The following is a 24,222-nucleotide window of genomic DNA, read 5'->3' as shown; positions in this document are numbered from 1 at the left end:
AGGTCGTCAGCAACGCGTCGGTGTCGACTCCGCCGTCAAAAGGGCTGGTGGTGTCACAGACCTGCAGGTCCAAACACGGACAATTAATTACCATCGCTAATAAGACGTCGGCATTTGGGGGCCAAGCAGATCTCTAAGATGAGAGAGTGCCTCACTGCCTGGTCTCATAGTCGAATTTTTAGAGAGAAATGGCAATGAGTGCCACTGTCGCGATGATCTGTCGCATCGCTCGAGTGGAACATGAGGGTCCTGGTTGCCCGGGGCTCCTGGAATCCTGATTCTGACATGAACATCTTTTCCAAAGAAGGGCGCAAACACCGTAGATGACTTGGTAGCGAGGGGGAAGGGACTGTCAATGTCATAAGCCTCGTGGTGCTCGACGGTCCCTCGCATAGCAGGCCCGCGAGACCTAGAAACACAGACTATGTTCCATCCCGCCGTCCTGTAATCCCACGATGGACACTCGCTCCGCTCGCAGGCCGTCAGGTGTGGGAGCTTGGGACTCGGGAGGGGAGAGGCTTTCCTGTGTAGTGATGTTAACCACTGGCAGGAGGGTGTCGAAGCAAGCGAATAAGCGATGGGCACGAGGTGGCGGAAAAGGTGGCGCAATCCAGCGTATGGCACGGGCCTCTGGATGCTAAAAGTTGGTGTCTGCATCGATTCAGGGGAAGTCCATGGGTATCTGCATGTGCTTTCAAGTGGGCGCAAATGAGTGGGCGTATTCGCGGCGTGAGAATGGACGCGATTGGATCGAGGGCGGCCGAGGTAGCGTATGTGTGGGCGGGAAGAAAGGCAAATGTCAAGCTCGCGACAATAATAGCCACGATAAGACGATTCGACGAATGGGATATGGCATGTTCGTTGTGGAAGGGAAGCTGGCGGATTACCGGATAGTCGTCTTTGTAATGGCGAAAGTTGCAATCGCGTTTGGTTCTGACGTTGAAATGTGTGTGTGCGTGTGTGCGTTGTTGGTCTAGTTGATCCACCATCCAGCTTGTGCTGGTCACTGCTTTTCCTGGTCTAGGATGGACAGCTTTCCTTCTCGGAACGCGGAGGTGTCAAAGTATCCGCATCGTGAGGTGAGATTGTCGTCAAGGAACGGACGGCCCCAAGAACGACGAATTGGTAGAGACACAGGCGGTATCCGTGGATGTTGATTTTGATAGATAAACATTGTCGGTCCCGCAGGATATTGAAGTCGTATCGGTAATGGGCATCCGCCATGAGCAATGCCAGCCAGCCAGCGATGGATCTGTAGGACTGTGAAGGACTCCGTACCGTGTCTTGCACCCAATTGACGGTTGACCAAGCCATCAGCCATCAGCCCCTGGCGACGGCTTCACGAAGGCCGACGGTAGTGTCTGGGATCCCCTTGGGATTGGCTTCTCCTTTGGGACAAGAGCAATGGTGGGATGGATGCATCTTGCATTACCCCTGCAGCCCTGTCTCCTCTTGTCCCGTTTTTTCTGGACACTTCTGGTCTTTGTGGTGGAAGAATGTACGTAGTAAGGAAGGATTGGAGGGGACAGTGCAGGGTGGTGCCCGTCAGAAAAGGAGGCTAGTCAAGGGCGGCAAGCCTGCCGTCGGTCGCGGTGTCAAGGTGTCTGGCGCTTGTGGTGGTGTCTCGTGTCTCGCAGGCCAGCCATGTTTTGGGGTGCCACGACGGCGTCCAAATCCTACACTGCCATGGCGTAGGTAGGCTCTCCCAGTCTAGGTATTGTGTAAGGGTCAACGGCAGCAGGTTCATATCGATGATGGTTGTGGCAGATTGTTTCTTTTGCATTGCTCATCTGGCTCGGTTTCCATCATCCATGGCGCGAACGCGAAGCGAAGCGGTTGTCTTCGAAAGAGCCCAATGGCGTTCTGGAAATGAGGATGGGCAATGATTGGTGGGATTGAGGGCGGTTGGAGAGAACAGGACGTGCTCTGCAGAGAGGGATTGAGATGAAGCGGTGATTTCTTTGTTCTTTGCGGGCGGTTAAGATGACGAAGGTGAGTGAGTATACTTGGTCACAAGTATCGGTAAGCCGGGAAAGCAGAGTGATAGATTACTCCGTAGACAGTCAAAAGAGAGTGACAGAACATGGAGAAAAAAAGGCAATAAAACAATACTACCAAAAACAAAAGAAGAAAGGAGGGGTTCACTGCCAACTGGGGGCAAAGGAAAATGGGAAAAGCAGTGAAAAAGGAGAAACCCTGCAGTTGCAGCGGACCTGGACTCTTTACTTTACCCATTCGGGCCAGTTTGGCTGTGTGCTTTCCTCATGTTCTCCAGCAGCAGCCAAGGGCAACGGCGAGAAATGACATGGAAGGTGCGTCCTGACGATTCCTGACCACATGTCGCAAGGCCCGTGACATTTCTCGACTTTTTCTGTGGGTTTTCTAGGTACCGTGCCTTGCGAGGAAGCTCTCATGCGTTGGCTCTTTCCCCGTTTCTTACAGTTGCGGATACGTACTTGTAATGTGGTGGATGAGGCAAGTGCAGCTCGAAATTTGGGATAGTGGAGGAAAGAAGGCACTGGTGGACGTGGCAGGTGCGGAGGACCATGGGATGGATGGATGCCCTCAAAAATACATGGAAGGAACTTTTCCTTCGTCTGGTGTTTTGGTGTTTCTTTTGGTATTTCTGCATCTGTTGGATGTTTCTTCGACCTGCTTCGTCAACCATGCGGGGCATCGACCACCTTACCTACCTTACCTAGGTAGTAAGCAATACTTGCCCGTACGTACTCCGTACATCGACTAATAAGGCAAAGTCAGACGGACATATGGTCGTCGTTGTCATCGTTGTCGTCGTCGTCGCCCTTATTCAGCATCGGATATGATAATGTGGAATATTGGCGTCCGTGCTCCCTATTGCTCTTTCCCTTGCATATTGATATTATTGTTCTTATCGTCTCGTCTGGTGTTTCTCTTGCCTGGGCCCGACTTTTTTGACAGGGACAGGGACGCTCCGCAAAACCGACCGAGAAGAGACGCCAACATGAACGTCCATGGGCCGGCGCATCCTAAGTCCCGTATCATTTGCATTCTCTCACAGAAACTCCGTACTCCCGTACTCTGCATCCATCCGGAGTAGGGAGTTGGGAGTACATACCAAGGCACCTTGGTTCATGTCGTGTCGCATGCGCTGTGTAATTAGAATGTCCTGCCTGCCAACATGCAGGCCCGCACAGAGATACACAAGAGAGAATCAATACATGTAGCACCATCAGCAGCAACACGGACGCTACGTCTAATTACCTGATAGAATATGGACCCCTTTACGGATACCATAATCCGAGATTCTGCAGACCTTCAACGTTGATACCAGCCCAAAAAGACCAAGGTCTCAAGTTCCATCCATGTCCCGTCGGAAGGACCACAGTAATACTTGCCTGAGATATTGTCCGCTGTTCATTTTCTAGCTTTATTGACTAGGTTCCTATTCGTAGCAGTCCCGGATCTCATCCCCATCTGTGTTCTGTGACTGTCAAGTATGGATATCCCCGCCCCTGCCCGGTCTTTCTTCTAGTGTACGGATAGGCTGCCCATCAACGAGATTCCTTGTCATGCCTTGCTTGACCCTAATTACGCCGTACCTTCGTGGTGGTACCTTAATTACCTCGCCTCGGAGCTGGTGTTGGCAGGTACCTATCTGTAATCTGTACCTTGCTACGTATCCAAGGTAGTGAATTTGCTTGTGGCCATTCCTCCTCTTCCCTTCTGCTTCTTTTCCTTCTTTGCACTTTTCCCACGTGTGTTTCGTGGCTTGTTGTTCATCAACAACACCTTATTACCAAGCCAACAAATCAGACCTCCCAGATACCTTGCAAGACTTTCTCCCGTACCTTAGCTAAGTAAGCCAAAAGTCAACAAACCCATCCATCCATCCATCCATCCATCATCCATCATCCATTCACCTGTCTCGCCGCCTCCCTTCTCTAACTGCTTGTGCTTCAAGCAACCAAGCACCCGACCACCCACCCCCCTAGTGCCCTGGCACCGCAAAACATCCGAACTGTGACGAATGCACACCTGCATCTACCGTCCCTTACCGCACCCCATCCAACCTTGCTATACGCATACTCTGAGTACCTTGTTATTGAAGAAAGTTAATTCTTTCTAAGTTATAAGTATAAGAATATAGTTTTAATAAAATAGTATAGTACTTACTTAGTACTTAAATTAAAATACTTTTTTAAGCTTATTATAAAAAAAAAATAATTATATTATTAACTACTTACTATTAAGGTCCGTAAGTAACGCTATAATTTTAATTATAATAGCTTTATTTATAATAAGTAAAAAGTTTAATTATAAGTCTTTTAAAAACCTCTCCTTAAGAACTATAAAAGCTTTTAAATATACTAAGTTAAAATACTTATTAAGATATTAATAACTAAACTAATTTTATAATAATAACCTTAATAAAAGACTTAGTAAATAATATTAAAAACCTTATTAACGTTAAGTACGATTTATAAAGCATAATAACGCGGTTATAAAGTATTATTAATATATCTTATACTAAAAAGAGTATTATTAATATTAATAAAATAGATAAGGCCGTATTAATATAGTACCTTAGCTTCCTCTTATAGCTCGAGGATAATTACTTTAAATAGTATTAAAAGTTTATTAAAAAGCTTTCTTAAGTATTCTAATATATTTATTACTATTTTTATAATAATAAGACTCCTAGCGCTTATATATAAGAGTAAGTTACTTATTTTTAGATAATAATATTAGCTTATTAATAAGTTATTAAAACTACGATTTTAGCGATCCCTTGAGGGAGAGGGTAGAATAGAGGAAAGGATAGGTAAGAAAAGGGTTGAGGTTAAATAGTGCGGAATTCGAGGGCAGGGTAGCGTCTATATGTACTGCGGTAATCCTTTAGTAATACAAAACGATGGAGTTAAACAGTGGCCATACGTATACTCCGTACGGATACACCACGCTTCGCATACCACTTCTACTTGGACTTGGTATACTCTAGTCTCCGCATACAGAATACTTCCAGCTATATCCATGTCTACCACGCAGTCCATACTCTGACGATCCAATTCGAACTACTAATACTTCTTAACCCTGCGCTCGCCCACTACCAACACAACCTCGACCTGTGTTGCGCGCATCTGCGGATACCTCCCAAGCTAGCAGTCGCACCGTCGCCGTTTTCTCGTCGCTAGCACAAGACATAAGTGAACCACTTCATACACCACACCCTCACCCTCGTCCACGTCCACGTCCGCGTCCTCCACCCCTCGCCCGTCGACGGCCGATCACCACCATCCATCCGGGGCCTAGCAAGTCCTAGGTCAGGGGAAGATTGAGGGTAGCATCCATCGCCTCTTTCGGAGCATCGTACCAACTTTCAAGGCCCGTCACTCTTACCCCCCAACATTCGCCTACTGAATACCCGGTCTCAATACTACCACTACTAGTACGAATACACGCTACCAACGACGGATACTAATACATAATCAAACCTTCCCGCGCACATTTTCCCGTTCCTCGTGGCACTCTTGGCCCTTGAATGCCCACCCGCCCATGCCAAACGGGGGAAAACGGCAAAAGCACCACCAGAGAAAAAAGCAACCTGAACAGCTGCCCACTCCAGAAAAGAAACATTGCTGCAACGTCGTCCGCTAACACCTGACACCACCCCCCCAAAAGACCCAAAGAAAGGGTCCAAAACGGGACTCGCTCGAGTCTTCATTTCGGCCACTCATTACTCGGTTGGGACTCGTTCACCCCGGGAGACAAAGCCGACCCGCGACACCAAAGTTCGAACCCGGCCTTGTGGACATTGCGACGCCTGAGAAGCCCACTTTGACCGTCAGTCTGCCTGTTCAAGCCTGCCCGCCGCCTGCTGTTCAAACTTCAAGGACCTCACTCCAGGCTCTGAATCCTGTGAGCCCGCCGGCAGACATCGACTGATTCTTACGGCGCTGCCATCGCCGTCGGATTGGATCGCTTGACCTACTGGCGTCGCATTGGATCAACCGCGTTGCACAATATTGGGGCGCGTCCCCGACTCTTGTCCAGCGGCCGCACCTTGGCATCTATTTGGCGCCGGCCTGCTTGCTGCTACTACTGGCGACTACTACGGCACCTTACTGCATATGCGCCTTGCGCTTGCGCTTGATCGGATTGGATCTGGAAATGACTTGAAAACCCTTCTCGACCCCCACGATACCCTTTCGTCCCCCCCTCCTTCATCATGTACGCCGACACCCCGAGACGTTCCAGTCGTCGCCGTCCCGACCTCAACATCAACACCTCTCCTCCGCCCGCCGCCTACTCGAACAGGCCCGCCGCCGTTGTCGCGTCAAGAGGAGAACCTACAACTGCGCCGCCAGTCCCTCAAACACCACCGCCGAGTAACAGGAACAGGCCACCGCCGCCTACTTCGTCCTCATCCGTCGCCAAGGGCAAATCCAACAGTTCTCGGGCACTACGAGGCCCTGCTCTCTCTCGCCATGCCGACGACTCTTTCTTGGTAGACACTCCCGATTCGCCCGACAGCTTCGACATGTCCTCGAATAAAGAAAACGATAATCCCGACCAATCACGCCCCCGCGACTCCCACGATCTTTCATTGTCCCCGCGAAACGTTACACGCGACTCCCTCATGGCGAATATGCTCATGTCTCTCGACCAATTCTCCATGGGTGGCCCAGTCGGTGGCCCCTTTGGCAGTAGCCCGCCAAACATGCATGACGAGCCTTCTCAGCAGTACCAATACGATACCGACGGTGACGGTTTCTCTAGATCAGTGCGAGGTGGCCGCCCTGGACACACATACTCCTATAGCTCCGACTTTGACGCCGACGATGCGAGCAGGATATCCTCACGGGGTAGGAGGAGCAACAGCAGTTCCAACTTCCAACCTGGTCTGCACCGCATCAGCAGTATGCGGGAACCGCTGCGAAGCACTGCCAACTCCCAACGCCACATGCACTCTCGAGGTGGGAAGGGAAGCACAAAGAGTAGCAGCTCCAACAGCATTGATGCCGGCTATGCTCAGGTTCTCAGTAGCACCAGGTGGGCTTCCGGCTTCGGTGGCAGATCCTCGAGCTTCGACTATGGTCACCGCCCACCAGCCCTGCAGGCCACACAACATCAAGCTCAAGCGAACGGAGCTCCATGGCACATTGAATTCTCCAACACCTTTTTCACCGACGACTACGATGCCGCGCCGACGCCTACGGTGCCTGGCGGGCCCCGACGCATGATGCCGCCCGTGACCCCCCCTGCCGCGACCATTCCACAACCGCCCATGGCCGCATCCACGTCCGCAGCCGCACATGCACCATCGACTGTGGCTGTGGAGCCAGCCGAACCACCGCCCATTGTCCTCGAACGCAAACGGTCGAGTCGGTCCGCTAAAAGCACGTCGACATCCCGCCGAGCAGACAGCAACAACAACAAGTCCAGCACTCCACGAGAAGAAGTGCCCCCAATGCCTTCATCTGTCCCGGTATCTTCAGCTGCGCCAATATCGTCGCCAGCAACCGCACCCGTCACGGCATTCGAGTCTGAGTCGGCACCCGCGCCACACGTGGGCTACGGCAAGACAAAAGAGCCCGTGCACGCAGCTACAATTCCGACACAAGCACCGTCGCAGCAAACAAAAGAAAAACCGGGGTTTTTCAGGCGAGTCTTCGGCTCGTCTAGAAGCAATGCCTCCAACAACCCGCCCGAGACGCAAAATTCCACAGGCATAACGTCGTCAACATCTGTGGATTCTGTTGATCAGAGGTCCGGGAACCGATCTCTACACGTTGCCAACCAGATGAAGCCATCAGCCCCCGCCCCGCCCTCGAGGGATACATCTTCGTCCCATTCTCATCATCACGTGCTGCAAAAGAAACCGAGCTCCTTCTTTCGTCGCAGAAAGAAGTCTGTGTCCGCCGATGAGGTCCCTCCTGTGCCAGTTGCTGCCACTCTCGAACCGCCAATGCCCCCTCTGGTGGCCCCGATCCAGTTGCCCATCACCAAAGACAAGCTTTCTGCGAAACCAGAGCCCAGCCCAATCAGCAGTCTGCGCAGGGTTATGAACCCGTACCTTAAAGGCAGCCCGGTGACGCCAAATACGCCCTTGACACCCCAATCTGCTCCCGTGCAACCTGCCTACTCCGAAATGACCTCCGATCCCGCTCCAGCTTCAAACGGTGAGAGGGCCGAAGAACAACCACGATCCTTCTCCCCCGAGTACGACCCGAGTCCCAATGCACGGATAAGAGAAGTCCGCTCAGGATCTCGTGATGATGACGATGATTATCATCCAGAGCATGAGCGCCGGACCGATACGCCCACAAGACCGCCCCCGGAACCTCCCATATCGTCCGAAAAGCGAAACAACTCCTTCCTCGATATCGATGGCAGTGACAATGAGGCAGACACTGAGTCGAAGCGAGGCAAGACAAAGAAGGATAGGAGCCACAAGTCTGGCAAGACAAGCAAAGAACCCTCCCCGTCCCGGAAGGGGACTTCAGACCGAAAGGATGATACCATTAGAGGCAGGAAGAACAACAGACTCGCGGTCGCTCCAGCAGACTCGGATGATGAAGGCAATAAATCAACACTAATCTTGCCAATGGAGGGTACTAGGTCTGCCAGCCGAGCTTCAGGGTCCACTACCACCGAGTACAAGTCTGCCATGAGCGGCACCCCTAGTGTCCGAGTCGAAACCACAGAGAATAGCCCCAAGGTCCTTGGCACATTTGAGGCTATGAGCACCAAGCCTCTGGATGAGCCCGACTTCATCGTTGGAGACCCAACAGAAGACGACCGCAAAAAGGCCCAAAAGATCTACGATGGTAACGAGGACTTCATCCAGAAGGAGAAGGCCGCTGCATGGATGGGTGAAGAAGGCCCCGTCCGGCAGAGGACTTTGCAAGCGTACATGGATCTGTATGACTTTGCCGACAAGAGCATTCTCCAGAGTCTCCGCTTGATCTGCGAGCGCCTTGTCTTTAGAGCAGAGACACAGCAGGTTGATCGTATCTTGGTTGCCTTTTCCAAGCGTTGGTGTGATTGCAACACCAACCACGGATTCAAGGCATCCGGTATGTTGCTACTGTTGCCTCCGAATCATCAAGAACATAAACTAACATTATACAGACGTCATTCACACAATCTGCTACTCAATCATGCTGCTCAACACTGATTTGCACCTGGCTGACATCGAGCACAAGATGACGCGGAGTCAGTTCGTCAAGAACACCATGACTACCATCACTCAGGCGGTGATTGAGGCGGCCCCTGATGCGTTTGAGCGGCCGACCATTTTACCGGGTAAATCCAATAGCGCTCTTGGAGGCGACGATTCCAGACCGTCGATCGAAGAGCGGTTCGTTTCGCGCCGACTGTCGTTTCGACCGCCGCCGAGAAACGAGGGAGACGGGTCCGGAGACCACTGCCACGACGAATGCGGGCCCTTGGTCAAGTCACCGTTCGACGGTTCGATGCGAGCCTGGGAAAGCCAGGTCGAAGTTGTCCTCAAAGACATTTACGCCTCGATCCGCGACGAACGATTGCCTCTCTTCGGTGCCGATCCGTCCAAGAATCTGGCGCCCATCACCCAGAGCGGTCTCTCTGTTATTGGTATGCTGAAGCGAACGCCTAGCGTTCTGAGTAAGGCCCCGTCTGAGAGTCAGGCATCTATGCGTGGGCGCATAGCTGAAAATGGCCGTGCCAATTCTTCCAGATGGAATTCGAAGAGCAGGTCACGACCTCGTATGGGCAATCCGGGCTTCTCTTCGTCGCGAACGAGCTTCGAGGACGGAAATTCCATTTGGAGCCCTACAATATCATCGGCAACGTGGAGTAAGCTCTCGCTGGGCCGAACGCAAACATCGATGTCTGTGGATTCGCTCAGCTCGTCATTCCGTGGAGGCGACTATCAACAGTCCATCGGATTTGCCAACGCCCTTAGCCAGGCCGTCATCCGTGACGATGAATCCTGTCTCGGGAAGGAGCCGTCCATCATGAGTGACGAACTCAAACCCGCGCAACTCCTCGACGACGAATCGCTCGAGCTCGCCGGTCCTCCGTGGGTAAAGGAAGGCATGGTCATCCATAAGCACCATCTTGACGGCATTGAGAAGAAGGCCAAGGACCGTCACTGGAACGAGGTTTTTGCCGTCATTCAAAGAGGCCAAATGAGTATCTTTTCCTTCGGCACTAACAAGACGGGACGCAAGGGCCGCGGTCGCAATGCAACCAAGGGTCCGGCCATTGTGGGAGGCGGCAACTGGCAGGAAAATGCCACTAACCTAGGCACCTTCAGCCTCCGACAGACTCTAGCATCTACCCTGCCACCGCCTGGTTACTCGAGAGCTCGCCCTCACGTTTGGGCCCTCAGCTTGCCCACGGGCGCTGTTCACCTATTCCAAGTCGGAACCCCCGAGATTAGCAAAGAATTCGTCACCACAGCCAACTACTGGAGCGCGCGCTTAAGCACACACCCTCTAGTCGGCGGTATCAGTAACATCGAGTATGGCTGGAGCGACGCCATCATTAACAACGCACTGGTAACGGCTATCAACGAACAGACCGTGGGACCGGCAACTGGGCGCCAGCGCTCTAACTCAAGGCCCGGAAGCAGCGCCGCCGGAAACCCTCGACCTAGTATGTCGAGCTTCCGCTCAGCTGCTTCACTCGACCACGGCTCCGGAGGCCCTTATAGCTCAGCCAGCCGCGGCAACAAGTTGCCTGGTGACAGGATCCACGTCGCCGAGTGGGCGCCACCAACACAGAGCATGCGGCCCAGTAACCTACCAGAAGAGGAGCAGCTCGAAAGTCTCCTTGCCTATGTCAAGGGCATCGAAGATGACCTTCAGACGCACAACCAGCTTCGTAGCCCGATGTTGCTCGCCTTCACACCCCGCGGCAACAACGCCGTTCGCGCCATGGCCAACTGGGAGCGCAAGAGTGCCTACCTCCTACGGGAGATTGTCAAGTTCAGGACATATGTCGACTGCTTGCAACAGGCTGAAACGCGCAAGACTGAAATTTACGGAGAGAGAGATTTGGCTCGCAGAGCCGCGAGGGGAGAGTTGGATGAGGGAGAGATTGAATTCGACGTCGAACGAGACACGCCAATCAGGACTTAGATGGACTTGGTGCATACACTATGCTACGGAGAACGAAGACGGGGGTGTTTGGCAGGGAAATCATGAGCATTTCACGCGCGCGCAGAGAGCCGAGCCCACGACGATATGACCACATTGGACTCTAGGAGTTTGAGTTTGGGTGGGCGTCTTTTGGGTGTTGGTTTTGGCACACACATCATCTTTTGTTTTGTCTTTTCTTCTTCACTTCTTTTTATTTGTACAAACATAGTTTGATACCCAGACTTTTGTCAACGAGCCCGCTCCCACGAGGTTGTCTACCGTTCGACGGCAGGGAGCCGCGGGGAGGGGGCTTTTTTTTTTCCCTCTCTTACTTCACAGTGGCTTCGGGTGTTTCTCTCATTCCGTCTGGTGGGAGATGTGCCTTGCCTTTGTAATAGATGGGGAGGGGTTTCATCATGACACGGAGGTCCGGCGGTCTCGCTGAGCGAGGGAGTTTGCAAACACGTCACGGCACAATTCGGCCTTGCTCGCATTGGGAGGAATTGGCTCGTTTCTGATTAATGAGGTGTAAATAGTAATACGGAGCAGAAGGATAAGAAAAAAATATAACGGGGAAACAACTTTGGTTTTGAAGATGGTTTTCTTCGCCTTGGTCTGATGTATGTGTCCGTGAATTGGGGAGCCAAGAATTTCTACTTGAAGAGACCGCCGTTTCTACTTCTCTCATTAGCTACACAATGATCATTGAATCGACGTTCACCTCCTGGAGTTCATCCCATGTCAAATGAGTTACGTCCAATTGGTTGACACGTTCCCACCATCAGCATATTCCGCTATCCCCGCTGGGGGCGTGCGTGGGGCTCCCGGGAATGAATGAGCTGCTTGCTTGCTATTCTTTCACGTCATCCATCCACTCGGCATTCGGTATTTTTTACCCCACCATCTTGTCAACCTCCAACCCACAGCTCTCCGATCTTCAACTACCTTACCTACACTAGGTTTCTTGTATCTGAATTGCCAACCCGATTTATCATCTGAGAGCCTCCCCGCGGTTTCGAGGATAATCCAACCAAAGTCCATCTTGGATTATCTCAAGGGTAAGCTGAGTCTCTGTTCAAGCTAATAGGCCCCCCCCCCCCCGCAGCGAAGACTTGCAGTCCTTTCACATGTCAACACACAGCGAAACTGATACACTTCCTCTCCAGGCAACACACACACATATTCCTCAGGACTCGGAATTTTCAAAATCATGGATTCTTCACAGAGCGCCGGCTCCCTACCGCCCGAAGCAATCGCCCTCGCGGGACGAATGTACGACGCCGCGCGGAAAGGGGATCTCGCCATCTTCCGGCAGGCGTTGCCGGCTGGGTTGCCGGCGAATATGACGAACGAGAAGGGTGATACGTTGGTATGTGCTTTATACTTTCACGGTGCTATGAAGACCCTTTTGATCAATCAAACTCGCTAACAGCATTATTCTTTTCGAATATCTAGCTCATGCTAGCCGCGTATCACGGACACGCGGACCTGGTGAAGTTGCTCATCCAGCACGGGGCCGATGCGAATCGGCTGAACGATCGGGGGCAGAGTCCGCTTGCTGGGGCGGTGTTTAAGCAAGAGGATAAAGTTATCGAGGTTCGTTCCAGTTTCTGTCGTGTTGTTGTTTCTTGTCTTTACCGATTAAACTTAGCGGCCTTTCATCCCGGCGCCCGGTTTCCATGGTCAATATCACTATCACTTTGCGGGCAAATTTTGCATCTAACACCGTCGACGTTAGGTTCTCCTCGGAGGTGGCGCGGATCCCGACTTTGGGGCTCCGAGCGCGCTGCAGTGTGTTGCTATGTTTAAGCAGGAGGACAAGTGGCAGGTTAAGTTTGAGGCGGCGAGTGGAAGGGGTAAAGCTGTTGCGCAGGAGTGAGAGGTGACTAGTATGATTTAACAATGATACCACGCTTCGATCTGTATGATGAAACAATTCAAGGCTCAAATTGAATTACTCGCGTTGAGTTTTCAATAGATTCCTCATGCTGGTAATATCAAGAAAGATCAAATAGAGGGCTTGTTAAAGTCGTGGTTTTTAACTCAAGCGAAGTAGTTCCCGGTCAACGAATGCGTCATAGATTCAATAGGCGTGGAAGCCCATTTTTGCCTTCAATACCTCAAGAATTTGCTGAGGGCTCTTCTCTCTAGAGAAGTAGAGCTTCTTCGCATTCAACTTACTTAAATGATGGCTACGAAGCAACGTACTTCATTGTCCCTGCAAAGGTTTCTGTCCATACACAACATGACTAAAAGGGAGACGAATCGTAAGCAGCATTACCAAGCCAACCAGAAAGGCGGTCACGGAAAACTCACTGGTCAAACATGGCGTGGAACAGCCCCCGCTTCAACTCCTCCCTCACACCCTCCAACATGCCCAAAACATCCTCCTCCGTCCGCCCCAACACCCCACAAAACAGCCTTAGAGTAAACCCCTCTAGCCCATTAAGAAGTTGACACAAATTGTGCATACCCACGTCCTTGAAGTGAGGGTCCTTGGGCCATGACCCAATCGGCGCCTTGAACCTCTTGTGCACCACGTTCCGGAACCCGGCCTCGTTAACCCAGCCCTCGAGTTGCGGACCGGGACGGGCGGTGCGGCCGATAGATTCGCAGGCTTAAACGAAGTCTTAGTTCCAAGTATGCGTGGTATATTGTGCGGTGTAGGTTCCGTCGTCGGAGTAATAGAGGCCGTCCATATCTTAGAATTCGACCCATCCGCCGGGGTTAAGATATCTAAAAGGTATGGGGGCGTGAGCGAGGTGATGGTGATGTGGCGTTGTGAACTTGGGATATGGACGTACTCGTAGATATTTTGGACTAGTTTAGGCCAGTCTTGGATGGAGACCAGCATGTATCGGACAAAGATGTAGTCGAACATTCTGTTGCCCACCCACCGGCTTTCCACGTCGTCGATTTCAAACTTTACATTGTGAGGTACCCTGAGAATTGTCAAGTCGTCTAACCCTTTGTAGTTATCGACAGAAGGCTTACCATGATGGTTGAACAGCGCTCAAATCAACACCAATGATCTGCTATGCGTCAGATGCAAGTTCAAGTCATTTGCTTCAACTTGAGTAAAGAATCATCTAATCGCATATTACCTCGGTGTTTGGGAATCTGTCACCCATTTCCACAGACCCTAAGCGAAGCATAGACTCAGCTGTCTGCTGGGCATGCTCAGCTTCTAGAAAAGGAAGCCTTACAGACCCCTGTACCTGTACCGATGTCTAGTATTCTGTGCAAATTCTCTTTGAACAAGGGTGCCAAGTAGAGTTTGTAACCGATCGACTTGAACATGAGGCCATGAGCCATATCCATACGATCAAGTTCGGGCTGCGGAAACATTAGCAAGTTTGCATGCTCGGATCTGCGAAAGGTTCTGCCGAGTGACTGACATCATCATTTGGGAAGGCGTATACTTCATTCATGTATGTTAGCATTCATATTAAAGATGTTTGTGTGAACGGGCATGAGAGACGACTTACCACCTGCCCTATAAGCGTGATATCGTCGTCCATACTCTAGAGGATAGTTGACAATGGATGAAGTCATTGACCTTGTGTATGTTGACCTGTTGAATCAGCTTGGACTCCCAATCTTCTAGATCAGGAGGCTGTACATTTGTTCTTCCATAGAGGAAACACCGCTATCCGTCTGCGTCGTGCTGTCAGCGACATTGTCCTCAAATTGCAGCAAAAGATATGAATGTCTCATAGGCGAACCGCATATCCATCATCAGATGGGAGATCCGAGGCCTGGCCTGGACTGGGCCAATCAATATCCATATCCGACATTTTCTCTAGAAAGTTTCATGAATCAGATCGAGTTGCTCAAGCTTCCCACGCAGAGCTGCGGCGTGGAACGGCGCAGTGTGGAAAGAATACAAAGGAACCAACTAACAGGTCCGGCCACAGGGGGGGAAACGCCGCTTTTTGAGGTCTTTAGAAGCGCCCACGTTGCCATAAAACCAATGTTACAGGGATTCGAGATTCAATTGCCGCAATTGATTGGTGAAGTCGAGTGATCACAACCCGCTTGTTGGTGCAGGCACGGCGCAGGATGCAGAACACATTTCCAGATCGGGGACCATGTCACGCACAAATCCGCAACCTCGATCGGCTTTACTGATTAAAGAATACTTTGGTGTGTGTTGAGGAGTTGGCGGTTCGCAGTCGACCCCATATCTGATCTGCTTTCCTACCCCTCTTTGCCAAGATCTTGCGACGATGCGGCTAGCGAGCTGAGTTGAAATTGTCTTCAGAGAGCTTCGCGACAGGCTTTTGATAAGTAGTCCGTGATCATGGGATTGTAGAAATTATACCATGAGATACTCAGAGTTTCTCATAGACTGCTTTGATCTCAACAACTGCTGGCCGGGAAGGCTCTTGGCAGGAGGGATTCAATACGAGATACATGTTCAAAAATTGTCCCATGAAGTAGAGACGTGCGAGAAAAAGCCCACCATCTATGATTTATCGGCACATAAAACACAAAGAACGTTTAATTCAATTGCGTCAGTTGTGCCATGAATTAAATTACACAAACATATCAACAGCACTCGCGGGAGGATGACGAGTTTCAACCAAGATGATGGTTTTCAACGAGACTCGGGCATGAACTCTGGGTAAAGTACCTTGGTGAAGAGGCCAACTGTACAAAGTGGCACTTTTATCTCTCCCGAGAACTCTCTTTTGATTTCGGAAAGTCTTCGCGGGATGTAGACTACTGTCATTCGAACCTCTTTCAATGCGATGCTAAAGTTCGACATCTTGACATAGTATTATATCGCACTTCGATGCCACATTGTGACTCTATCCTTTCCTCTTTTTCTCAACTTCACTCTCCCGAAGCTGTCCACATAATCCAATACGAATTTTCGAAGGTTCGTAATCTTAGATAATATCTGTTCGCAGCCTCAAAACTGAAGATATCTTACGAGAACATCGCAAATAAACCTAGTTTTACCCTAAATGATCCTGTTTTACCCCTCAAGGTACATTGACAAAGGACAAAAATAACGTACACCGTGAATGTCCTCAAGGCGACATGTTTCCACAGCCGACAATGGACCGCGAGGAAGGAAATATACAGCAGTAAACCTCTTGGCCTCGAAGCGCCACATTCCGCATACGAATCCACCACCAGCTGAAAGCGCAGCTGGCGACATAAAACTCGATGAAGCTCTGATCCTCGAAATATTTGCTATAGTGACATCTAAGACTAACCAAGCCATCCTCGTAATCTCCCCATAACATGTACTGTGAGACTTGCCAGCCCTCCATCTAGTATCTCGCATGGCTCAAAAACCTCTGAGGTTAAGGTAGCCATTAAACATAAGAAAGCGTCGCAAGCCGCGATGATCGCCGCGGGGCGCTGTAGCCTGCACTACACTTTTGAAAAATATCCTAGCGAATAAGGAAAGCCACAAGCATCCGTAGTCTTGCGGTGAAAAGTCAAATGGGTAGATCCAGCAGCGTACGCGTGACGTTGGGCTTGGCTTTCTACGAATCAAACATCTTGGCAAGGTGGCTTAAAAGGTTATTTTTCCAACGTCACCCAGAACTTCACTGCCCTCTTCGCACGTCATCTTGTTTTATCTCTCTGAAAAAGCCGCTGGGAATAGTAAGACATGCATTCAATTTGCTCCTACTCATGAATGTAATGGGGCACAGCTCTGTACGGATGCCCTGAAGACTCCTCAGTCGATGCTCATAATTAGGTTTCTATTTCGCTCAAATCGCCTGGAAATCAATATACAGTTCTTAGGTATCTCTCTAGCACCCACGAGGTCAGTGATTCAGCCCTCACTCTAGCTTCCACGTCATCCCTGTATTATCAAACCATTCTTCAATGGCTGTTATGGCTTCCTTGTACTCAAGCATGACCGTTTCCTTGGGCGCGAACGGCGGAGGTTTGTCCCAGGCGTGCTTCTCAGCCTCGACAACACGTGTGCTGACCCGGCGTCCGCGGGATCTTACTCTTTCCGCAAAGGCCTGTCCCTCCAATAGCAACATGTCATGCTCGCACATGCACAGGTGCACTGGTGGCAGGCGATCTATCATCTCATCTGTCATGAGACCAGGCGAGAGGCGCGGATCACCACGTTCGGACCTTGGTCTCGGGGGATATATGTACGACGCATCGAAAAGGTCAGTCATGCCTTTGGGAAGAGTCATTTCTGGCTTTCCACATGTCTTGCGCTTCTGGGGCCTAGTCATGGTCCAATCCAAGAGCGGGTAGAACAAGACTATGCCGGAGATGTCGGGAACAGGTAGTTTAAATTTGTATCCCCACCGATCAGGGTCCTGGAGAATGTTCCAACTGGCAAGGGCCAGTGTGCCTCCAGCCGAGAAACCCGACAACACGACCTTGTTTATGTCGATGCGGAATTCTTCGGCACGTGCGACGATCTGAAGAATAGAGTCGGCGGAGTCCTCCACCGGTGTGGGGAAAGGGTACCCCGGGGCCAGGCGGTAGCTCACGGAGAAGACGACGGCATTGAGGGCCGTGGCTACGGCGCCAGCCCAGCGGGCATCATCAGTGCCCTGTCCGAGGATGAAGCCCCCGCCGTGGAAGTTGATTACCGCAGGGATCTTGCCGGTGGGTTTACTGGAGGAGTTGGTGGGAGGAAGATAAACATCGACCCTAATCTTCTCCTTGCCGGCCCACTCTGAGAGGGTAGAATCTACCCAGATGACTCTATTCGCAGCCGGTGGGACGGGAGCGGACAGGTTCTGCAGGCCGAAGGCAAAAGCGGCCCCCGAGCGTAGGGCAACGGCATTGGCCGTCAAGCGCCATCGCGCGATGTTCTCGAGTGGATTATCGTACTCATCGTCGGAAGCGCCGGCTATGCTACTGGCGACGCTATTGGCCTTGCTCGCGGCCTTACTCTCAGCTTTTCGTTCTTTCCTACTGGCTCTACTCTCTTTGGAGACGTTGGAGATGTTGGAAATGGTGCGAGTAAGCTTGCTCTGTAGCATCGGGAACGCGGACTGCGCGGAGCGCGTGTGGGAGTCAGGAGGATTAAGCTAGTGGGTATTGGTGAGGCTGGCAGGTAACAACGAGGGGCGATCGGACATTCAGACGGACAATGAATCAAATGTCTCAAAGGTTGCGAGCGGTGAGAGGGTCAGGTAAACAGTGGTATACCGGGTGTGTCGGAACGGGTTCGATTGATAATAGGTCGAGGGGATGAGAAAGAGGGACGGAAGAGATGGGAGGATGGGAGAGAATGTGACAAATCAAGGGTGCGCAAGGAATCTTCGGGATGCGTTGTTGAGCAAAGGCTGTGGTCTGTAGAGGGCTGGAAGCTGCAAATGAACGGCAAAGGTGTTCCGCTGGCGGGAAGCTAAGGATCCCGGGCGGGTTGGAGGAAAAGCATCAGGTGTCGTTGACGTTGAGGGAGGGTTTTCTTGGCAGCGGTGCCTTGCCTTGCCTGGCTTGGCTTGGGGTGACTGATGTAATGTACGGATACGTAGTAAGGTATGTATGTACTGTGTACTCCGTAGATGTGGCCGGTGTGGCTCAGGTAAAGATCGATAGGTAGCTGTGGCTGAGTTTGACGTCGTGGTGATGGAGCATGTTCGGTCGGACAGGGCGAATATCAAGGCAGTGTAGTGTCTCTGTACGCGTATTTAGGGGGTTTGGAAGACGTGCAAACCTGAGACGAAAGCAAACAATCACAAAGCAATAACATCAGCCGAGGCGGCAGGCTTGGTGTGAAATTTCAAGGCAGGGAAGGAGGGCATCGAGATGGGATGTCATGATGAATATGACACCACCAAAAACCAGTAAATGGCAGCTGCGCTTGCGGCACAAGTGTGTGTGAGGTGAGGTCAAGGTGAGGTTGAATGAAGGACGGGAAGGGACTGCCACGGTGGCTAGTGAGGCGGCGACTTTCAGTAGGGAGGTGTGCCGAGGCAATTTGACGTCATTTTTGGGCCGTTTTTAGGCCATTTTGGTGCGGGTGTGGGGCCGTCGTTTCCGGGATGCCGGAGCCAACTCACCCTATTCTACACAGTATACTACACTTGAATCCCTACTAACTTTTGTCTACCTGTCTTGTTTCTAGATGATGCTAGAAGCCTGACCAATGGGACCATCTTTTACGCAGCAGACAATGATTTACATCCTGGTCCGGCACTGCTTCCATGAGTCGATATTGCCATGGTCACCCCCCCCGACAAGCAGCCAAGGACCCTTGTAGACGGGAAGGAGCGGACCTGCTTCTGGGACGATCCCCGGAGCAAACGGTCCACGAGTGACCATAATATCTACCTTAGGGTACGTGGGTACCTACTATCTTAAGGTGGGATATGGAAGGAGTGTGTCAGCCGCGCAGAATTTCGGAGCCGATGTCCGTGACTCTGCCGGCTTCTATGCCATTTGCAACCAAATGCTCTTTCCTTTTCCCCAAGCTCCCTTCCTCGACATGCCTTTAATTCAATAGGTAAGGTATCTGGTACTCTGCACCTTCCATGCCTCAGAAGAAAAACAATACGTATCGTAGGTATCTTGTGGCCCCACAGCCAATGACGTCCCGCTGACACCACAAGGCCGAAGCTTCCTCGAGGAAAGAGAGGAAACTTCGACGGGGATTGGAGCTCCAAAGAATGGAAAGAGACGGGACGATTCCACTCAGTCTCGACCCACGGCCGCTCTTGGGCCGCTCTTGTCCGATGCGATGCATTGCGATGAGATCGATGGCCTTGTATCCCCACCTTACCTGCACTTCCATTCGCACCTGTACTTGCAGCGTCAGGCGTCATGTTTTCGGCAAACTTTTCTTTCTCTCTCCTTCTGTTCGTAGACCCCCCTGCTCACCCGTAGTCTACTTTCTCCCTCGACCGTCTATGGTCTCCAAGTATACCTAGGTCAGCATCAAAGGCAAGCACCTAAGGTACCAAGCGGTACTCGAGACAATGGCCTCTCACCGAGTACAGAGTACAGGGTGAAGCCTTTCTAGTCGTAGTATGTTCCCCATGCTTGGCAGCCCAGACGCAATGTCACTTGATCTGCATCATCCACGCCCTGCCACGATGCCGTGTAAGCGTCTTGGGTCACCTATTGCGCGGTCGGTCTCTACCCTACCTTACCTTATAGGCGCCAAGCCAAGTCGTAGGGCAGCTCCGCGTATCTCCCGAGGCTCGGCCTCCCTGCTCATTGCCTCTGCCAAGTACCAGGTACACGTCGCACAAAGTCTATCAAGTACACACGAGAACCGACCTCGTGCCAATGCGGAGCTTGAACGCTCGACGGCCGCGATGAACCATGACGGAGTCCGACTGCGGTTGTGTCATTATCAATCTCTTCTCTCTTTCTTCTTTTCGTTCATTCCCGTAGGCTAGTCCTGGTCACGTTCACACCCTCGCAAACCTCCGCCCTTCCGCTTCCCGTCTGCATTGTCTTATACCTTGCTTCCCGCGCTCTAGCTACCTTGACGTCTCCTTCCTGTCTCCAGCATAAGCTATCTAGGCCAAACGACTCTATCTGCCTTGACTGAAACAGCAAGTCTTGTTGTGACTCACACCTGCAAGTAAAGCTACTCGCACATAGACACCACCTCATCCAAACTTCGCCTCGAGGACGACAGAGCAAACACCATGACGGAACACGAAGTTCCACGGCGGTCGTCGAGCACGCTCTCCCGCATAGCTCAGAGGTTCTCATTCTCTACCAAGACATCACCCTCCCCGACACCGACCCAGACCACCAAAACAACTCTATTCGAGAAGACTCGGGCATCGAGTTCTACTAGTCAATCAAGCAAGTCAAGCAAGTCGAGCAACGGACGGAGCCCAGCACGGAGCGGTGAGCTGAGGCGCCAACAAAGGGGCGAAAGGCTTCTTCGCCAAGAGGAAGAGAAGCGCGAACTGGAAGAGCGCCGTAGGAGCGAGTACGAACAAGCTCGCAGTGCCGAGGATGAAGAAACTCGCGCACGGTACGGCGAAGGCGACGAGTCAGACTACCCGACTGAGCTCACAACCATCGGCGAGGCAGTCAAGCTCGATATCAACACCAAGGTGACCTTCCGAGCGAGGATCCACACCCAGCGGAACATCTCGAAACACCTAGACTTCATTCTCTTCCGCGATCAAACCGACACGATTCAAGGCGTATTGGCACACACGACGCCAAACATGGTAAAATGGGTTCAGAGGCTGCATCCCGAATCCATCGTTCAGGTATCTGGCACTTTGAAGAAGCCCGTCCAGGAAGTAAAGTCTGCACACCACCACCACGTTGAAGTAGACGTCTACTCCATCCATCTCCTCAACCCAGCCAAGGCTCCTCCTTTCACAAACTACCAACCACCAGAGAGCATGAACTTCAGGTTGAACAACCGCATTCTCGATTTGCGACACCCCAGCAACCAAGCACTCTTCCGCGTGAGGGCCATGATCACACGCAAGTTTCGCGAAACACTGGACAACGGTGGCTTCATCGAGATTCAAACTCCTAAATTACAGCCAGCAGCCACCGAGAGCGGCGCCGAGGTGTTCAAACTGAACTACTTTGGACGGCGCGCATTCTTGGCGCAGAGCCCTCAGTTGGCAAAGCAGATGGCCATCTCTGCAGACTTCGGCAAGGTGTACGAAGTAAGTGATTCGACCCTGGCCGTATTATTGACATGCACTTACACATCTAGGTCGGTCCTGTTTTCCGAGCCGAAAACTCAAACACGCATCGCCATCTGACCGAGTATACCGGACTCGACATCGAGATGAAGATCCACAAGCATTATCACGAGCTCATCAGAGTCATTGACCAAGTGCTGAAGAACATCTTCACAGCCGTTCAGGCGATGCCTGAGCTGAAGATCATTCGTGAGCGGTTCCCCAGCGAAGACCTCGTATGGTTGGACGAAACCCCCATCATCCCGTTCCCCGAAGGATTGCAGATGCTTCGTGATGATGGCCGTGATGTGGCCGAAGAGGATCTGTCTACGCCGGATGAGATTCGGCTGGGTGAACTGGTCAAGCAGAAGTACGGAACCGACTACTACATACTCGACAAGTTCCCCGCCAATGCCCGCCCATTCTACACACACAAGGCAGGCGACCCATTCTGGACTAATTCCTTTGATATCTTCATCCGCGGGCAAGAGATTTGCACTGGAGGCCAACGCATCAACGATCCCACGGAGCTGCGCATGAATATGGCCGACAAGGGTATTTCGGAGGACGAGATGGCCGAATACTTGGAAGCGTTCGACCTTGGTGCTCCCCCTCATGGTGGTGCTGGCCTCGGTTTGGATCGTGTTGTGTTCCTCCTGCTGAACCTAGGAGATGTACGATATGGCACTCTCTTTTATCGCGACCCGAAGTCATTGCCCCAGCGATCGTATGCTCTGCCACACCCGAATGCCGACACCACCAAGGCTTGGGCGGGCAAGGAGATGCCACCACTGGAAGACCTCATTGCCAACTACGGCGATGCCAGCAACACTTCATGGCTTGACGAACGATTCGAACTCTGGCGACACAGCAGCGGTGCCGCGGTCGGTTACGTCAAGCGGGGCAAGTTTGCCATGATTACAGGAGACCCTCTCTGCGACCGTGGTCAATACGAAGAGGTTATCCCAGCTTTCATTGACTTCGTCAAAGACGAGCTCAAGTTGACGCCCGTGTGGATGTTGGTTTCCAACAAAGTTCAGGAAATCCTGGGGCGCCGCATCGGCTGGCGAACCATGAGCTGCACCGTAGAGCAGCGGGCCGACGCCGATCAGCACACCACACCCGACGGCCGCGCCGCTCGCCGCGTCAAGAAAGAAGGCATCAAGGTCCATGAGCTCAAGCCTGACGAAGATTTCATGAGGCGTGCCGATCAGTCCATCGAGGCTTGGAAGGAGAAGCGCAAGGGAAAGACTCAAGTCCATCTCACCGAAATACGTCCCTGGATCGACCAAGCTCATCGCCGCTACTTCGCCGCCGAAAAGGACGGCAAGGTTCTATGCATGGTCGTTCTCGCGCAGCTGGCGCCCCGTTACGGATGGCAGGTCAAGTGGGCGCTCGACTTCCCCGGCGCCCCCAACGGAACGATCGAAGTCCTTGTCGAGCACGCGCTCTCGTCCATCTCCGGCCCTGTCACCTTTGGTGCCGGAGTCAGCGAGAAGTTCATTCCCGGCGAGCACCTGCACGGTGTCAGGGCTAAGTTCCTCAGCAAGACCTATGCCGGCATTGTCAAGAGTCTGGGTCTCGGCAAGAAGGCCGAGTTCAGAGACAAGTTTGGAGTCTTGGGCGAGCAGGTGTACCTCTGTTACCCGCGCCGCGGCGTCAGCCTTTTTGATCTCAAGCAGGTTGTTAAGTTTTTCATGGACGAAGACGAGGCCAAGGTTTGAGACAGTTGGCATCGGTAACGACAGTGGGAGTGAGAAGCATGGAGTTGAATTCGCGACATTGCAAGCACGGCGTTTGGCTTTTTCTTTCCCTTTTGCTGCATAACCATTACGATACCTTTTGCGTTTGCGCCTTTTTTTTTCTTCTCTCTTCTGTTTAGAGTCCTTCCTTTCGATACCAGCGTAGACTCGCATTCAGTGTTTCTCGCATGTCATAGCACCCCCATTGGAGAAGTTCATAGCAGGGAACAGTTTCACAGCACTTATGTCCAGATAGCATTATCCCGTAGTAACATGAAAGAACCCACAGACGTATGCATACCTTTAAACCGATCTTTTCTGTTGTGAGGGTTGCATAAGAAAGTCAATGTCCGACGTCGGAGGCGCCGGAAACGTTGAGAAGCAAAAGCCTTGGTCGCCGTGGCGTCCCCGTTTCGTCCGTCTCACATGCTGCATTTGCATCGCGTGGTATCCCGCCGGCAGGCAAAATAGGGCACGTCTGGGTAAGTCATCATGGTAGGCGATGACGGTGGAAAGGGTTGACTCCAATTCATTACTTTGGCAATATAGCGATAGGTCAAAACGCCCTGAATGCCAAGGGACGCGGGATGTACCTATCTTGGGGGCTATGATGACATATCTCCGATGGCTCCGCGTGTCGTTATGAAGGTTTAGACGAACTAACGGGCCTTCGATTCGTCATGTTAGACTACACCCGGAAGGTGGGAAAAGGAGAGGAGGGTGGCAGGCAGTGGACAGTCTGCGGTGTTGGAG

At 51.8% G+C, this 24,222-nt stretch overlaps 7 protein-coding genes across 7 annotated transcripts; 4 read left to right on the top strand and 3 right to left on the bottom strand.

The window, feature by feature from the left end:
• Positions 1–708: 708 nt before the first annotated feature.
• CABS01_15010 (uncharacterized protein) lies at positions 709–894 on the top strand (the record flags this gene model as incomplete). Its single annotated transcript, XM_060548348.1, has 1 exon — positions 709–894. The coding sequence occupies one exon, from the start codon at positions 709–711 to the stop codon at positions 892–894; it is 186 nt and encodes a 61-aa protein (XP_060392175.1).
• A 1,516-nt stretch (positions 895–2,410) lies between these two features.
• CABS01_15009 (uncharacterized protein) lies at positions 2,411–2,548 on the bottom strand (the record flags this gene model as incomplete). The annotated part of the gene is made up of 1 exon (XM_060548347.1): positions 2,411–2,548. The coding sequence occupies one exon, from the start codon at positions 2,546–2,548 to the stop codon at positions 2,411–2,413; it is 138 nt and encodes a 45-aa protein (XP_060392174.1).
• Positions 2,549–6,208: 3,660 nt separating this feature from the next.
• CABS01_15008 (Sec7 domain-containing protein) lies at positions 6,209–11,108 on the top strand (the record flags this gene model as incomplete). Its single annotated transcript, XM_060548346.1, has 2 exons — positions 6,209–9,059; positions 9,115–11,108. The coding sequence occupies 2 exons, from the start codon at positions 6,209–6,211 to the stop codon at positions 11,106–11,108; spliced, it is 4,845 nt and encodes a 1,614-aa protein (XP_060392173.1).
• A 1,210-nt stretch (positions 11,109–12,318) lies between these two features.
• CABS01_15007 (uncharacterized protein) lies at positions 12,319–12,987 on the top strand (the record flags this gene model as incomplete). The annotated part of the gene is made up of 3 exons (XM_060548345.1): positions 12,319–12,477; positions 12,564–12,704; positions 12,847–12,987. 3 exons carry the CDS (start codon positions 12,319–12,321, stop codon positions 12,985–12,987), a joined length of 441 nt encoding a protein of 146 aa, XP_060392172.1.
• Positions 12,988–13,420: 433 nt separating this feature from the next.
• On the bottom strand, positions 13,421–14,905 carry CABS01_15006 (methyltransferase domain-containing protein; the record flags this gene model as incomplete). The annotated part of the gene is made up of 9 exons (XM_060548344.1): positions 13,421–13,725; positions 13,896–14,050; positions 14,103–14,140; positions 14,213–14,250; positions 14,327–14,444; positions 14,507–14,529; positions 14,597–14,682; positions 14,731–14,765; positions 14,834–14,905. The coding sequence occupies 9 exons, from the start codon at positions 14,903–14,905 to the stop codon at positions 13,421–13,423; spliced, it is 870 nt and encodes a 289-aa protein (XP_060392171.1).
• Positions 14,906–16,915: 2,010 nt separating this feature from the next.
• Positions 16,916–18,091, bottom strand: CABS01_15005 (uncharacterized protein; the record flags this gene model as incomplete). Its single annotated transcript, XM_060548343.1, has 1 exon — positions 16,916–18,091. One exon carries the CDS (start codon positions 18,089–18,091, stop codon positions 16,916–16,918), a length of 1,176 nt encoding a protein of 391 aa, XP_060392170.1.
• A 2,622-nt stretch (positions 18,092–20,713) lies between these two features.
• CABS01_15004 (aspartyl-tRNA synthetase) lies at positions 20,714–23,451 on the top strand (the record flags this gene model as incomplete). Its single annotated transcript, XM_060548342.1, has 2 exons — positions 20,714–21,709; positions 21,760–23,451. The coding sequence occupies 2 exons, from the start codon at positions 20,714–20,716 to the stop codon at positions 23,449–23,451; spliced, it is 2,688 nt and encodes an 895-aa protein (XP_060392169.1).
• Between the last annotated feature and the right edge of the window lie 771 nt (positions 23,452–24,222).

Source organism: Colletotrichum abscissum (genome assembly GCF_030869225.1).
Source record: "Colletotrichum abscissum strain IMI 504890 chromosome Unknown Scaffold_61.1, whole genome shotgun sequence".
Taxonomy (NCBI): Eukaryota; Fungi; Ascomycota; class Sordariomycetes; order Glomerellales; family Glomerellaceae; genus Colletotrichum; species Colletotrichum abscissum.
Note: the sequence above shows the minus strand (reverse complement) of the source record. Positions and strands in the feature narration are given on the sequence as shown.